The sequence below is a fragment of the Rosa chinensis genome, chromosome 2 (genome assembly GCF_002994745.2).
Source record: "Rosa chinensis cultivar Old Blush chromosome 2, RchiOBHm-V2, whole genome shotgun sequence".
Classification (NCBI taxonomy): Eukaryota; Viridiplantae; Streptophyta; class Magnoliopsida; order Rosales; family Rosaceae; genus Rosa; species Rosa chinensis.
Window position 1 is genome coordinate 6,385,445 of NC_037089.1, and position 13,024 is coordinate 6,398,468.

At 42.4% G+C, this 13,024-nt stretch overlaps 2 protein-coding genes across 2 annotated transcripts; both read right to left on the reverse strand.

Annotated features, from left to right (window-relative positions):
- Window positions 1-472: 472 nt before the first annotated feature.
- Window positions 473-1,948, reverse strand: LOC112186447 (serine acetyltransferase 5). Its single transcript, XM_024324877.2, has 2 exons — window positions 1,488-1,948; window positions 473-1,108 (listed from the first exon to the last, which is right to left on the reverse strand). The coding sequence occupies exons 1-2, from the start codon at window positions 1,854-1,856 to the stop codon at window positions 617-619; spliced, it is 861 nt and encodes a 286-aa protein (XP_024180645.1). The 5' UTR covers window positions 1,857-1,948; the 3' UTR covers window positions 473-616.
- A 2,246-nt stretch (window positions 1,949-4,194) lies between these two features.
- LOC112190500 (protein EFFECTOR OF TRANSCRIPTION 2) lies at window positions 4,195-7,316 on the reverse strand. Its single transcript, XM_024329935.2, has 3 exons — window positions 6,947-7,316; window positions 6,453-6,773; window positions 4,195-5,802 (listed from the first exon to the last, which is right to left on the reverse strand). The coding sequence occupies exons 1-3, from the start codon at window positions 7,085-7,087 to the stop codon at window positions 4,573-4,575; spliced, it is 1,692 nt and encodes a 563-aa protein (XP_024185703.1). The 5' UTR covers window positions 7,088-7,316; the 3' UTR covers window positions 4,195-4,572.
- Between the last annotated feature and the right edge of the window lie 5,708 nt (window positions 7,317-13,024).

Here is a 13,024-nt window from a genome sequence, read left to right on the forward strand (position 1 = left end):
GCAGTGGGTTTTCAAGTGTAGTGGTTTTTCCATAAAAATATAAACGCCTCGCGCGAAGATTGATACCAAGAGAGTACTATTACTTAATTTTATTTCTTAATTAAAGAAAGAGAAGGTAAGTGTTTGGTACCGAAAATATTTGCATCAATGTTTATTTCTCAAAAATTTATAGACATGACAAGAATATTTTAACATACTTGGTAACTCATTTTCTCCTCTTCTAAAATATGATTCTAAAGCTCTTTCTGAAATCACTTCTAATTAGTTGTCGGAAGGATAGAAAAAAAAATTGATCATTTCATTGTGCGGGTTGACATAGAAACCGACCTAAACCGAACCGCGTTTGCCAAATTGCAAGTTAAATTTTGAAGTTTCTTTATCGGAAAAGATGAAATTCCAACCTAGCCTAATACCAGTCCCAAGTCCTAACCCAATTCTCCGCTTCAGATGATTTTTGGCTAGATTGTGGTAATTTGATGCAGTGGAACAGCTTCTTTATTCTTCATCCTCAAATTGAACTTTGGGGAAACAATAATGCTAGTCCAAATAGATATGGCTAGTAATATTGTTCAACATAGTATGATGCGTCGCAAGCAAAATCAAAATTGACAGAAACCTATATAATATAGTCAGACCACTCCGATATAAACGAAGTATGGTCCATGGATTCTCCAGGCACATCCTCATGCTTCGACGGCTTCTCCTTCCCGCCAACCAACCTCGCAGGATTCCCCACCGCCGTAGTCCTCGCCGGCACGTCAATAAGCACCACCGACCCAGCCCCAATCTTCGCACCCTCTCCAATCTTCACATTCCCCAATATCGTTGCACCGGCCCCGATAAGTACCCCGTCGCCGATCTTCGGATGCCTGTCTCCGCCGGCCTTTCCTGTCCCTCCAAGCGTCACGTGGTGGAGTATGGAGACGTTGTTTCCTATCACCGCCGTCTCCCCGACCACCACTCCCGTCGCGTGGTCGAACAGCACCCCTTTTCCGATCCTCGCCGCGGGGTGAATATCCACCGCGAACACGTCGGCTATCCGCGAGTGGAGCGCAAGCGCCAGTGGCCTGCGTGACTGAATCCATAGCTTATGTGCCACACGATGAGCCTAACAAACACAAATCACTCCATTAAAAACCGAAAATTTGAGGTGTTCTATAGTGCTCCTAAATCAATAAGTTGATCAAAATTACAGTTACAACTCCGACTATGGAAACTCGGAAACCATAACTGAAATGAGTTTTACCAGAGTTCCAATGCTCCCAAACACAAATCAATCAATTATTAGTTTAAAATCGATCAATTAGAGTAACTCTGCAATTTCAATACTGTGCTTCAAAAAACCTACGAGTATTGAAATCCCGCAGATGTGAGTATTGAAGCTCCGAAACCGGAACCGATTACTCCGAGTTTCAAAGCTCTGGAATACAGTAAATCACCGCTAAACAAATTATACTGATTCGAACCTTGGGAATCGGATTATTTACCTGACACGCCAGGAAGCCCTTGTAATTGAGCAAGCAGTGAGAGAAGGACACGCAGGCGGGGTCACGCTCGTGCACGGCGCGTAAATCGGCGACGGCGGCGGCGCGTAGGGATGAGTCGGAGGAGAAGGTGTTGAGGAAGAGGTCGTAGAGGAGGGTGGAGAGGAGCGTGGAGGAGCAGAGCTTGTTACCGAGGTGAAACGACAGCGATCGCTCCAGCGACGAGTGCGACAGGATGGTCGAGTAGAGATAGCTGGCCAGAGCCGGCTCCGACTCGGCGTCGCGCCGCGCCTCCGCTTTGATCTGGGCCCACAGCCACTGCTCGGCCTCTGCCTCCGAGGACTCTGACTGCCGGAGCTCGCCGGCCGGCATCGTATCTGCAAATGGTGGTGCTGAATTTGGTGTTTGGGGGATAGGGCTTTGTGTCTGCGACTCTGATTATGTGGTTCGGTGGTTGCCATATCTCTTAATAATTAATAATTAGGACTATCACGGTGCTTTTGTTAAAAGTGCTTTTGGTGTTTTTTTTTTTCTTGGAAAAAGAATTGGTGCGGCTGCCCTCAAGCTTGCATTAACGAAACTGTGGTTTGGTGTTTTTGGTGCTTTATTACAAATGTGAAAAAAGACGAGAATTGGATGGACTGTACTGCGCCTCACAGTGCTTTTGTTAAAAGCTCTTTTGGAGTTTTGGTGCTTTTTCACGGATGTGAAGCATGCGAAGCACCTAAGACCTATATCGTAAATTTGGTGTTTTAGTTCTTCAATAAACAATTGTTAGATTAGTTATTGTCAAGTGTATATGGTATTTCTCATATAATAAGTTTATCTAACGGCTCACGACTTTAAAATGTTGACAGAATAAGCTATTTAACGACTAACAATTGTGAAATATTGACAAATTAAGCGATTTGACGGCTAATGTACATCTCCATAGCATTATTGAACGCACAACCTAATAAATGCTTCAATGCTTTCAGTGCTAGCAGAAAAGCACTTCCAACAGTCCAAAAAACATACAAAAGAATCAACTTTAACAGAGGATATGGAATTAAATAGGGTTTTTTACTTCAACAGTGTCTGAACTCTTCGAGGACTTTTGAAATGATACCTGAACTTTCAAAGTTATCAATGTGATACCTGAACTCTAATTTTCTTGTCAACGGAATACCTACGTCAGTATTCCGTTACGGGTCCGTTATCTAGAGGCATGTGAGGCGCATGTGATCAAAAAAACAAGGGCAAAACAGACATTTTATCCCAATTCCCCCTAAAATGGATCAAAAACTAAATTCCCTCTATAAAGTTTGAAGGACATAAGGTTCGAACCCCCAACCTCTCTCACAACAACTCAACTCTCCACCACTGGAGCACAAATTATCCTCGGTACAATACCTCCAAACTTTATATTTATACTCTCTTTAAAAGATACCGAATAATTATACAAAACACACAAACCATGGAAGACTTGAGATTCGAACCGCTAACCTCTCGCACGACAACCCAACTCCCCACCACTAGAGAACAAACTGTTCTCGGTATTGGATCTCCAAACTTTATATTTATACTCTTTTTAAGAGGTACAGAATAATTAAACAAAATATATAAACCATGAAAGACATAAGGTTCGAACCCTCAACCTCTCGCATAACAACTCAACTCCCGACCACTGGTGCGGGAGCTGCCAGCGTTAAAATGTTTACAAAATTTAAATTTATACTTTTGTTAGGTGATAGATTAAACATAAAACAGAATCTTCTCTCTCTCTTGGTCTTCGACCTTTCTTCTTCTTCTTCTGCAGTTCTGCTTCATCTTTTTTTTTTTTCTTCCTCCCCAATCTCCATCTCAAATCAACACAGATCAACATCAGATCTTGTAATTACAACATATTCCATCACCAAATGGATCAGTTTAGTATCGAATCCACCCCTACTAGTCCAAACTAACCACACAAAGAAAATTTCAGATCTTAAATCAATCATAAACTATTGCTCCCAAACCAAAAAGGAAGTGGTGGCTTCAGTGGTGAGAGGTAGGAAAAGGAATGGATAAATCTGGTGGCTTTGTGTTTCCAAGGAGAGAATGATTATTAGGGTGAGTTGCGGTGATTGTATAGAAAATAGAAATGGATAGGTGTTGTGGTGTTAGTTTTTAGTGTGAGATTTGCAGGTGAAGAGGTCGGAGGAGGTGAGGGAGTCGCGGCGGCCGGGGGAGGCAGGGGGAGAAGAGAATGGGAGGGCGGCATCGGTGGACTGAAGTGGCGGGGGATCATGACTGGAAAGAGAGAGTTGCAGGAGGGGGAAATGTCGGAGACCGGAGGGGAGGAGGCGATGGGCTCCGGAGCGGCGAAGAACCTGACTTGGCGGACCTTCGGGTCGCTGACGAAGAAGATGAAAGAAAGCAGGGGAAGAAGAAGCTGAAAAAGAAAAACAAGAAAGACAAAAAGAAAGAAAGAAAGCAAAAAAAATAAAGAATTAAAAATAATAAAAAATACTTTTGAGGGTAAATTAGTCTTTTATTCTTATTTTGTGCCTTACATGCTGACACGTGGTCATAGTTAACGGACCCGTAACGGAATACTAACGTAGGTATTCCTTTGACAAGAAAATTAGAGTCCAGGTATCACATTGATAACTTTGAAAGTTCAGGTATCATTTCAAAAGTCCTCGAAGAGTTCAGACACTGTTGAAGTAAAAAACCCAATTAAATAATAAATACAACAAGATAGTAACTAAAATACGTTAGAGAGTACATGATACAACCCAATTTCTACAGGGTACAACAATAACTTAAAAGGCTATCATACAGATTAAGGCTGAATGCTACAACATAAGCATGAAACTATAAATCACACACTATAGTATAGAACAGCTCTGTAAATTAGCACACATTTCGACCTTTTCTTCTTTCACCAACTTACAATTGGATTTCTGGATCCCTCTCCCTTTGTGCTCATCACACCTCACTAACATGAACTGGTGGAAGCTCTACCGGTTCATATTTCACATTTGATGCACCATGACTATCAAGCTCTTTGTTGCTGAGAACACTGCATTTTGAATCCACATTCTTATCTGATTCCTAACTATAATTAAATCCTCCTCCCTTTGTGTACAGCACACCTCTGTCTTCCTTGAACTGGAGGCCTTCTACAAGCAGACCCAGTATTTGTACGTGCCCCACAAATTCCAGTGTTTTCCCAAGTAATGCCACTTTCATATGAAACAAACTCTCTGTTGCTGATAAAACTGCATCTTGAGTCTACATTGCTAGCTGTAGTCGATCCAGTAATCCTCATCCCTTTGTGTTCAGCACACCTCACTCTTCCTGGAACTGGAGGCCTTCTACAAGTAGACCCATTACCTGTAACCACCCCACAAATTTCAGTGTTCTCCTGAGTAATGCCACTTTTATATGAAATCAACTCTCTGGTGCCGATAAAACTGCTTTTTGAGTCGGCATTGCTAGCTGTAGTCGATCCAGTAATCCTCATCCCTTTGTGTTCAGCACATCTCACTCTTCCTGTAACTGGAGGCCTTCTACAAGTAGACCCATTACCTGTAACCACCCCACAAATTTCAGTGTTCTCCTGAGTAATGCCACTTTTATATGAAATCAACTCTCTGGTGCCGATAAAACTGCTTTTTGAGTCGGCACTGCTAGCTGTAGTCGATCCAGTAATCCTCATCCCTTTGTGTTCAGCACACCTCACTCTTCCTGGAACTGGAGGCCTTCTACAAGTAGACCCATTACCTGTAACCACCCCACAAATTTCAGTGTTCTCCTGAGTAATGCCACTTTTATATGAAATCAACTCTCTGGTGCCGATAAAACTGCTTTTTGAGTCGGCATTGCTAGCTGTAATCGATTCAGTAATCCTTGTCCCTTTGTGTTCAGCACACCTCTTTCTTCCTTGAACTGGTGCCTTTCTACATATGGACCCATCACCAACAGCCACCCCACAAATTATAGTATCTTCCCAAGTAATCCCACTTCCATCCAAAACTAACCTAGGCTGTGATCTGCCAAACTTGAAAACTTGGGGTATGAGATTCCTGCTCTCCCTATCAGCATAGTTACTGAACTTGTCCTCTGTTGAAACCAGATTGCTGGAGTTAATTCTAATACCGACTTGCTTCTGTCTGGAAGGTAGAGGCCTCGGGACAATATTAGTAAATCGGGTAAGTTTTGAGGGAATTTCCTTGAGTTTCTGAAGGACATCATCACGGCGCCGTGCACCATTGATCCTTGTGTTCCACGCATAATCATGTGTGTCAAGCAGCTGTCTTTCTGTTCTCTCCGCCTCACTTTTGGTTCCCATCTGTTTGACAACGAACAAAGAATGAGGGCATTTCATCATATATTCCAATTACATGTCCAAACTTGCACCTAAAACTGCTATCACAACTATTCTTTTTATATCAAACTGCATAATGGCAAGCAGATAATCACAATTCACCATATGCATCACCCTAGACGTATCTCTAGCATACTAGCATGTATGTGAATCAGAATGAAGGACAAACATAAATGTACACAACCATGCTTAAATGAATGTTCAAGTTATGACAGCTAAAAGCCTCAAGTTGAACCTATTCTATACAGCTAGTATAAAGCTTCATATAAAGTACAGGTTCTATCTGTACTCTTTAGATTCTGTCCATTTACTAGAGAACTGAAGTGCACAGAGAAAATTATGCATCTTTCCACTGTTTTCACTATCAAATCCAAAAAGCCACACCAACCCTATATGAAGAAAGAAGAATCACAAATTCCCTGAACTCCATATCTTCCATAGAAAGAGGGAATACCAAAATCCTTCTAGTATTAGTAAAAAAGCAGACAAACAATGGCGAACTGGCGATTAACAACTGCAACCAAAACACAGATTCCATAGCATAGCAGTACTTATAACAATACAATCAGCCCAACCAATTAAAATCCAGGAGATACAACAAATGTCAAACTTACAGGAGCCCATCTATACACAATGGAGTATCCACTTTCCAGCATCTCCTCAATCAATCCGGGCCCCTTACAGATTTGCTCACTCGGATTCCCTGAGCATGACCTCCCCAAATGAGCCCCTGTCCGGCCATACTGCTGAAGCCTTGTCCTCGCACTATCAGCTTGTCCAACATAAACCGGGACTATTTGATCCGCTTTAATCCCACGGCCTGAACCACTGGGCGGAACAGCAACTCCGAGTTCATACACTCCTGGGCTCTCGTTTCCAGGCAGGTTTTGAACTCTGTACCTTTCAGCTCCATCCTTTCCAGGCGCAACAAGAACCTGACTTTCATCACAATTGAATAAGTCAAGAATGTAAATGCCATGTACAACTCGATTCGGCCGTGATGTGGGGTGTGATGAAAGCAACATAAGTTAAGCCAAATACTAGGAGTAAATTAATTACAGACAGACACAAATCTTGAAAACAAAGTGAGCTTGATAAGCGCAATTACCTTCCATTTGGAGAAATGGGGGCCGTGCTGTAAGCGCTTGCGTTCTTCCCTCTTCAACGTTGGACTTTGGACAGCAAGGGTCAAGACTTGACCCGCCACCATTGGAGATTCTTCATCTTCGAGTTCGAGTATTAGCGGCATGTCTTTTTCTTGAAGAGTAAGCCCTATGATGAACTCAATGTGTGCTCATGGCATCCGTTTAGAAATTTATACACTGTCATGCAGTACGTAACTTATAAATGAATGGTGGAAGAGACTGCAAGTACCACTCTCACGACTAGCTAGCTTCGCTAGAGGAAGAATCTTTTTTTTTTTTTTTTCCGGCAAATAGAGAGGAAGAATCTGACCAAACAAAAATAAAAGAGATAGAGAGCAATAAAGGAGCACTGATGCACAGTAGTGAACAGTGATAGTACCATTCTCCCCAACTCTCGTCACTCTACTTTTGATCTATCCCTATCTCATGCCAATATGCGTGTTCCTGTTGAGCAAGAAAATATGACAACCACATTCCACTAGCTAAATTATTGGTGCTTTTTATTAAAAAGTAAATATAAAGAGATCTTATCGGATCTTTCTTCCCCACATGTTCTGTCCTTTAAGGGCAGAAGCAGAGGTAAAAATAAATAAATGTTGAAAATTGGTATGTGTTTTATAGAAATCACTTCCATTTTCATGCACATGTTCATTGAAAAATCATTTATAGATGAAGTATGGTTTGTAAGAAATATGTGCAAATTTCAATCCTTAAAAAAAAGAAACCAAAATTGCAGGAATGTTTATTGCCTATCATAATAATTTGCTAGTCGGGACATAATAATCCATTAAAAGTGCTTTTGGTGTTTTTTCTACAATGCAAAAAAAAAAAAAAAAAATAGATGTTAAAAGTGCTTTTGGTGCTTTTTTACAAATGTAAAGCAAGCACCTAATAATTATATTATAAATTCGATAGTGTTTTAGAGAAACTGATTTTGGGAGGAATTTGCTGTGTATTCTCATTGATAATAGGAGCCTCTTTATATAGAGGATTACAATGCGTAGAATCTCAATCATACAAGGAAAGTAATTCTACATTGATTAGGATTCTAGATCCTTCTAATTAAATCCTATTACCACTAGGTCAAGTAACCTAGAGTTTGGGCTAAACACAAATTAGGTTTTCCTTGAACACTCCCCCTTGTGTTGCCCAAACGCGGTGCTTCTCTCGTTGCCTCGTTAAAAACCTTGCCGAGTAACAAAAACCCAGTGGGACAAAAATAACCTCTGTCGAAGGGGAAAAAGAGCACAACACACCCTTCACGATTCGAGACAAACATGTAGACATCCCCCCCTGATGTCTGCACCTCCCCCTGATGACTACGATCATGGGAGTTCAGATAATTTCCGCAAGCCAATTCTTGCCACATGTTTCTCGAACGTGGTATTGGGCAATGACTTAGTAAACAAGTCTGCCTCACTATCCTCAGATCGAACCTAGTTCACTTTGATCTCGAGGAGTGTCTGTTGTTGCTGATGATGCTTGGTGTTATCGCTTTTGATGTAGCCTTGCCTCATTTGTTCAAAACAAGTAGCATTATCTAAATGCTCGTAGGCTCATCTGTGGTAGACTTCAAACCACAATTGTTCGAACATGCGTAATTATGGATCCAATCCATATACATTCACGAACCACTTCGTGAAGAGCAATGATCTCTGCATTGTTCGAAGATATAGCGACTACGGTCTGTTTTGTAGACCTCCAAGATATCACGGTCTTTTCCCATGGTGAACACTTAATCGGATTGGGAATGACCATTGTGTGAGACAAACAGATACCCAACATCAGCAAAACCTTCCAAAACACATGTCGTTTTGGGATGGGGATAATGGACGCAAGCCAGGGTTGGCGGCGTACCTGGTGTGCGATGGGTCCGAATCCATCATCTCTTCATAGGGATAGAACAAGCCTATATCAATCGTACATCTCAAATATCGAAAGATATCTTTTACGCCAATCCAATGGCGTCGCGTTGGCGCAGAGCTATATCTAGCTAACAAGTTCACAACATATGAGATGTCCGGTCTTGTGCATTGAGATAAGTACAATAATGCGCCTATTGTACTAAGTAAGGCACTTCTGCCTCTAGCACATCTTCGTCATCATCCTTCCAACGAAGAGGGTCCTTTTCAGGATCAAGACTACGGACGATCATGGGGGTGCTTGAAGGCTTGACCTTGTCAAAATGCCTAAGCATCTATCGACACGATGCTCAAGTTCCAAACCGAGACATAATCGTGTTCTCCCAAAATCCTTCATCTCAAACTCAGATTTCAAGTGTTCAGCGGTTTCCCTTAACTCTTTAAGGGCTTCTAATGAAGATCATGTCCAACATGAACCGCGATGGAATCCGAAACTTGTTATAGAAATGCGTGGGCATATCCCTTCCCAATCAAGTAGTCACTTTAGTGAGCGTTTCAACCTCTTTGTAAACGCGCTCCATGGTCTAGAGCCACTTGACTTGGGTAAATGAAGTTCACCATGAACCTTCATGTATATTCCGTATCTAGATCCCTATAGAGATACGTAGTGACCATATTTGTAAGCTGCATGTTCAGTTATTCGGAAACTATCAAACTGACAGGGTAGTGGAGTGCAATGACATCCATTACGAGAGAATATGTCTCATCGTAGTCGATTCCAGGCCGTTTTGTGAGAAGCCTTGCGCCATAATGCGAGATTACCATCTCTTTTTCTCATCACGCTTTCTAACGAAGACCCATTAGTCAACAGGTTTTTATATTAGGAGGTGTTGGCATCTCTAGCTCGAAAACCTTCCTCTTCGTTAGAGAATCCATCTTAACCTGGATCGCATCTTTCCATTTAGGCCAAAAACTCTCTACGTTGGCATTCATTCATCAACGGAGCGTGGTTCGATATCATCTAACTCAAAAACTCATGCGTAACAAAATACGCAACTACATCATCAATTCTGATGGAGTTTCTATCCCACGTCTCATGTACACTAGTGTAAGTTTCATAGAGCTCTATATTCTCAGGAATAGGGTTTGACGTTGAGGCGTCCCCCAACGATAACCATAACCCGGAAGATTCTCATGAGACGGATTTTGAGTGTCAATGATCGAGGATTGGTTTGTGCCAATATATCCTTCGAACCTACGGGCCTCCCACGCATCCTAGCTGGGGCCATGGCCTGTAACGCCAGAGTGCCACTATCTTTGGCGTTGGCGCCATGCCTACCTCCGTGTAGGGTGACGCTACGTCCTCTCGTAGGGACGTCCTTCCTTGCAGGCATGTTTGCAGCATATTTGTGTGATCTCGTCACTTTAATAGGGATCAAGATGAGACATAGTGGGGACAGACTACGACAATTCCTGTCGTTCCTGTTGAACATTCGTGTTCTTATCTCCCCCTAACGACGGGAAGACTGTCTCATCAAAGTGACATCCGCAAATCTAGCGGTAAAGAGATCGCCTAACAAGGGCATTTAAGTGGCGGACGATTGTTGGAAGCTCAAATCCAACGTAGTTGCCCATTCGTCTGTAAGGACCCATCATAGAGCGCTGTGGCGGCGCAATTGGCACATAAATGGCTCACTCAAATATGCGTAAGTACAAAATACGTGTACCCAGTCACTAGCTGTAACGCAGAGGTACATTGAGTGGCGGTAGGTCGTAGACGAATTAGCATAGCTGCATGCGATATTGCATCACCTCAAGCGGATGTAAGAAGATTGGTGCGCATTACCAATGTTCGGACTACCATCGTAGTCATTTCCGCGAGACCAATTGGGTGTGTATATGGGAATGTGATGTCCAACATCAAACCCATTGCAATATCCATCGAAAGTCTTCGATGTAAACTCACTAGCATAGTCAAATCCAATTGACTGAATAGGATGATTCGGGGAGTGAGCCCGTTGTCACATGATATGTGCTAGGAGTGTAGCATAAGTAGCATTTATAGGTGGACAATGGCACAACACGTGACCGGCGTGTTTGCGTGTCAACCAACATCATGAAATATTTAAGCGTCCGCAAGTTGGTTAAATCAATCCACAAAATCCCTACGGATTCTTTGTAAGAACAGAATGAGTAATGTCATATCCTTTGCATAGGACGGTCTCAGTCCTAATTTCCCTAAGGAACGGGCTTAGTAAAACGAGCGAGAGGCTTTAGAAGCAACCAATGAGAATTTTGGTTAGGCCTGAGCGTCTGAAACGCTATTTTGAAGCAAGTTGGTGATTGCAGCATCACCTAGGGCGCCATCACCATGATGGATGCCATCCATGGAGTCATGGATAGGGACTACGCCAGCCCTAGGCTGGTGGTGGACTGAGGCGGTGCCCTAGGCAACAGCGTTGGTCACACTTAGTCTAGGAATCAACTTTTGATTCATGCTTCATTTCGCTCGAAAGAAATGATGTCCATGTGAAGTCTTTTTGTAGACGGATCATCATATCAGGACTAGGATGATCTATCCTGTCGTGACAAAGCCAATATGTGTCTAAATCCAAGAGATCTTCTCTCATAACTTTATTGGATTTAATAGCTCGAATAGTGACATAAAGTCCACTAGAGCGACACATAAACTTCTCTAAGATGCGTCTTTGTTCGCAATCATTAGAGGTAATGCAAAGGAACTCATTTCCGTTCTCTACATGCATTTTCGCATGGAATGCGTTGGCTATTCATAGGTGTGATTTTCCCTATGAGCGTAGAGAGCTTTTGCGACAATAATCAAGGTGCCATTTGGCAAGTGGAACTTGGGCTATTCCATGTCCTTGAATTAATACTGATGACCCAGCCATCGTAGTCACAAAGTCATATGCTCAGAATCAAAATTGAGTCATAATGAAAAGAACTCGAAATTTTATTCATAAGCCAACGGAGTACATCATTGTTTCTTTGATCAAAGAAAATCTAATCCAATAAAGGTAATATGGCAATCGCCTTACATCTCTTGGAAAATAAAGACTTTAACAGAATTGGCGATCTATTGATCCCAGCCAGATTTGTAGTCTGCAACCCTTCACTCTAGATCATTTTCTTGATCTTCTTGTTCCACATAGTGAGCTTCTCTTGCTTCACAATATGCTTTGTAGGCGGTGACCAGTTCTTCACGAGCTCTACAAATGTGTGCCCAATGCTCAGACACTCCACATCGAGAACATACATCTCTCTGCTCGAACTCCATTAATTGAGGCGCTTTGAAAGCGTCATTTAGATGGCTCTTAGTGTTGGTGGCGCCACCAACATGGCCAGAGGCGTTGCCTCCCTCTCTCTTTCCACGTTTACCTCTTCGGTTCCGTGTTCGCCTATTTTGGCGGTTATCTTCCCAAGTAGAGCGATTATATGGATCAGAATGTCCATAAGTATACCTAAGATTAGGGTTTCGCTCTTGGCGCCCTCTCTTAGAGGTGCGATTATAATTGGATTCCGGAATATGCTCTGTTTCCACGGATCTCGAATTATAGTTCTTCACAAGGATATTGTCATGCTTTTCAGCGACATTCATAGCTCCAATGAGCTCATGAAACCTTGTGATCCGTCTTGCATATACATCGATTCGATAGTTCTTAGTAACCATCAATGCAGAGACGGGGAAGGTAGAGAGAGTCTTCTCAATCAACATCGCATCTGTGATCTCTTTACCACAGAATTCCATTAAGGATTTAATGCGAAGTGCTTCCGAGTTATAGTCAAGAACTGACTTGAAATCACAGAAGCGGAGGCTATGCCATCTCACTTCTAGGTCAGGAAGCAAGGAGTCACGGACGTTGCCAAATCTTTCTTCGAGTGAGACCCACAGCCTTCTGGGGTCTTCTTCATTCATATACTCGTACTGGAGCGAATCATCCATATGACGAGTCATTAGGATGATGGCTTTCGCCTTATTTGCCTCTAAGGCTGCTCTATTTGCTTCCAAAGCTTGAGCTTGCTCAACAGTTATCACGTCCTGGCTAGGCTCGAGAATCATATCCAAAATTCCTACAGCCTTGAGATGCTGGCGGATATCACGAACCCACCTGTGATATCCAGAGCCAGTTGTTCCCAATGGAGCAAAGTCCAATTTGTTCA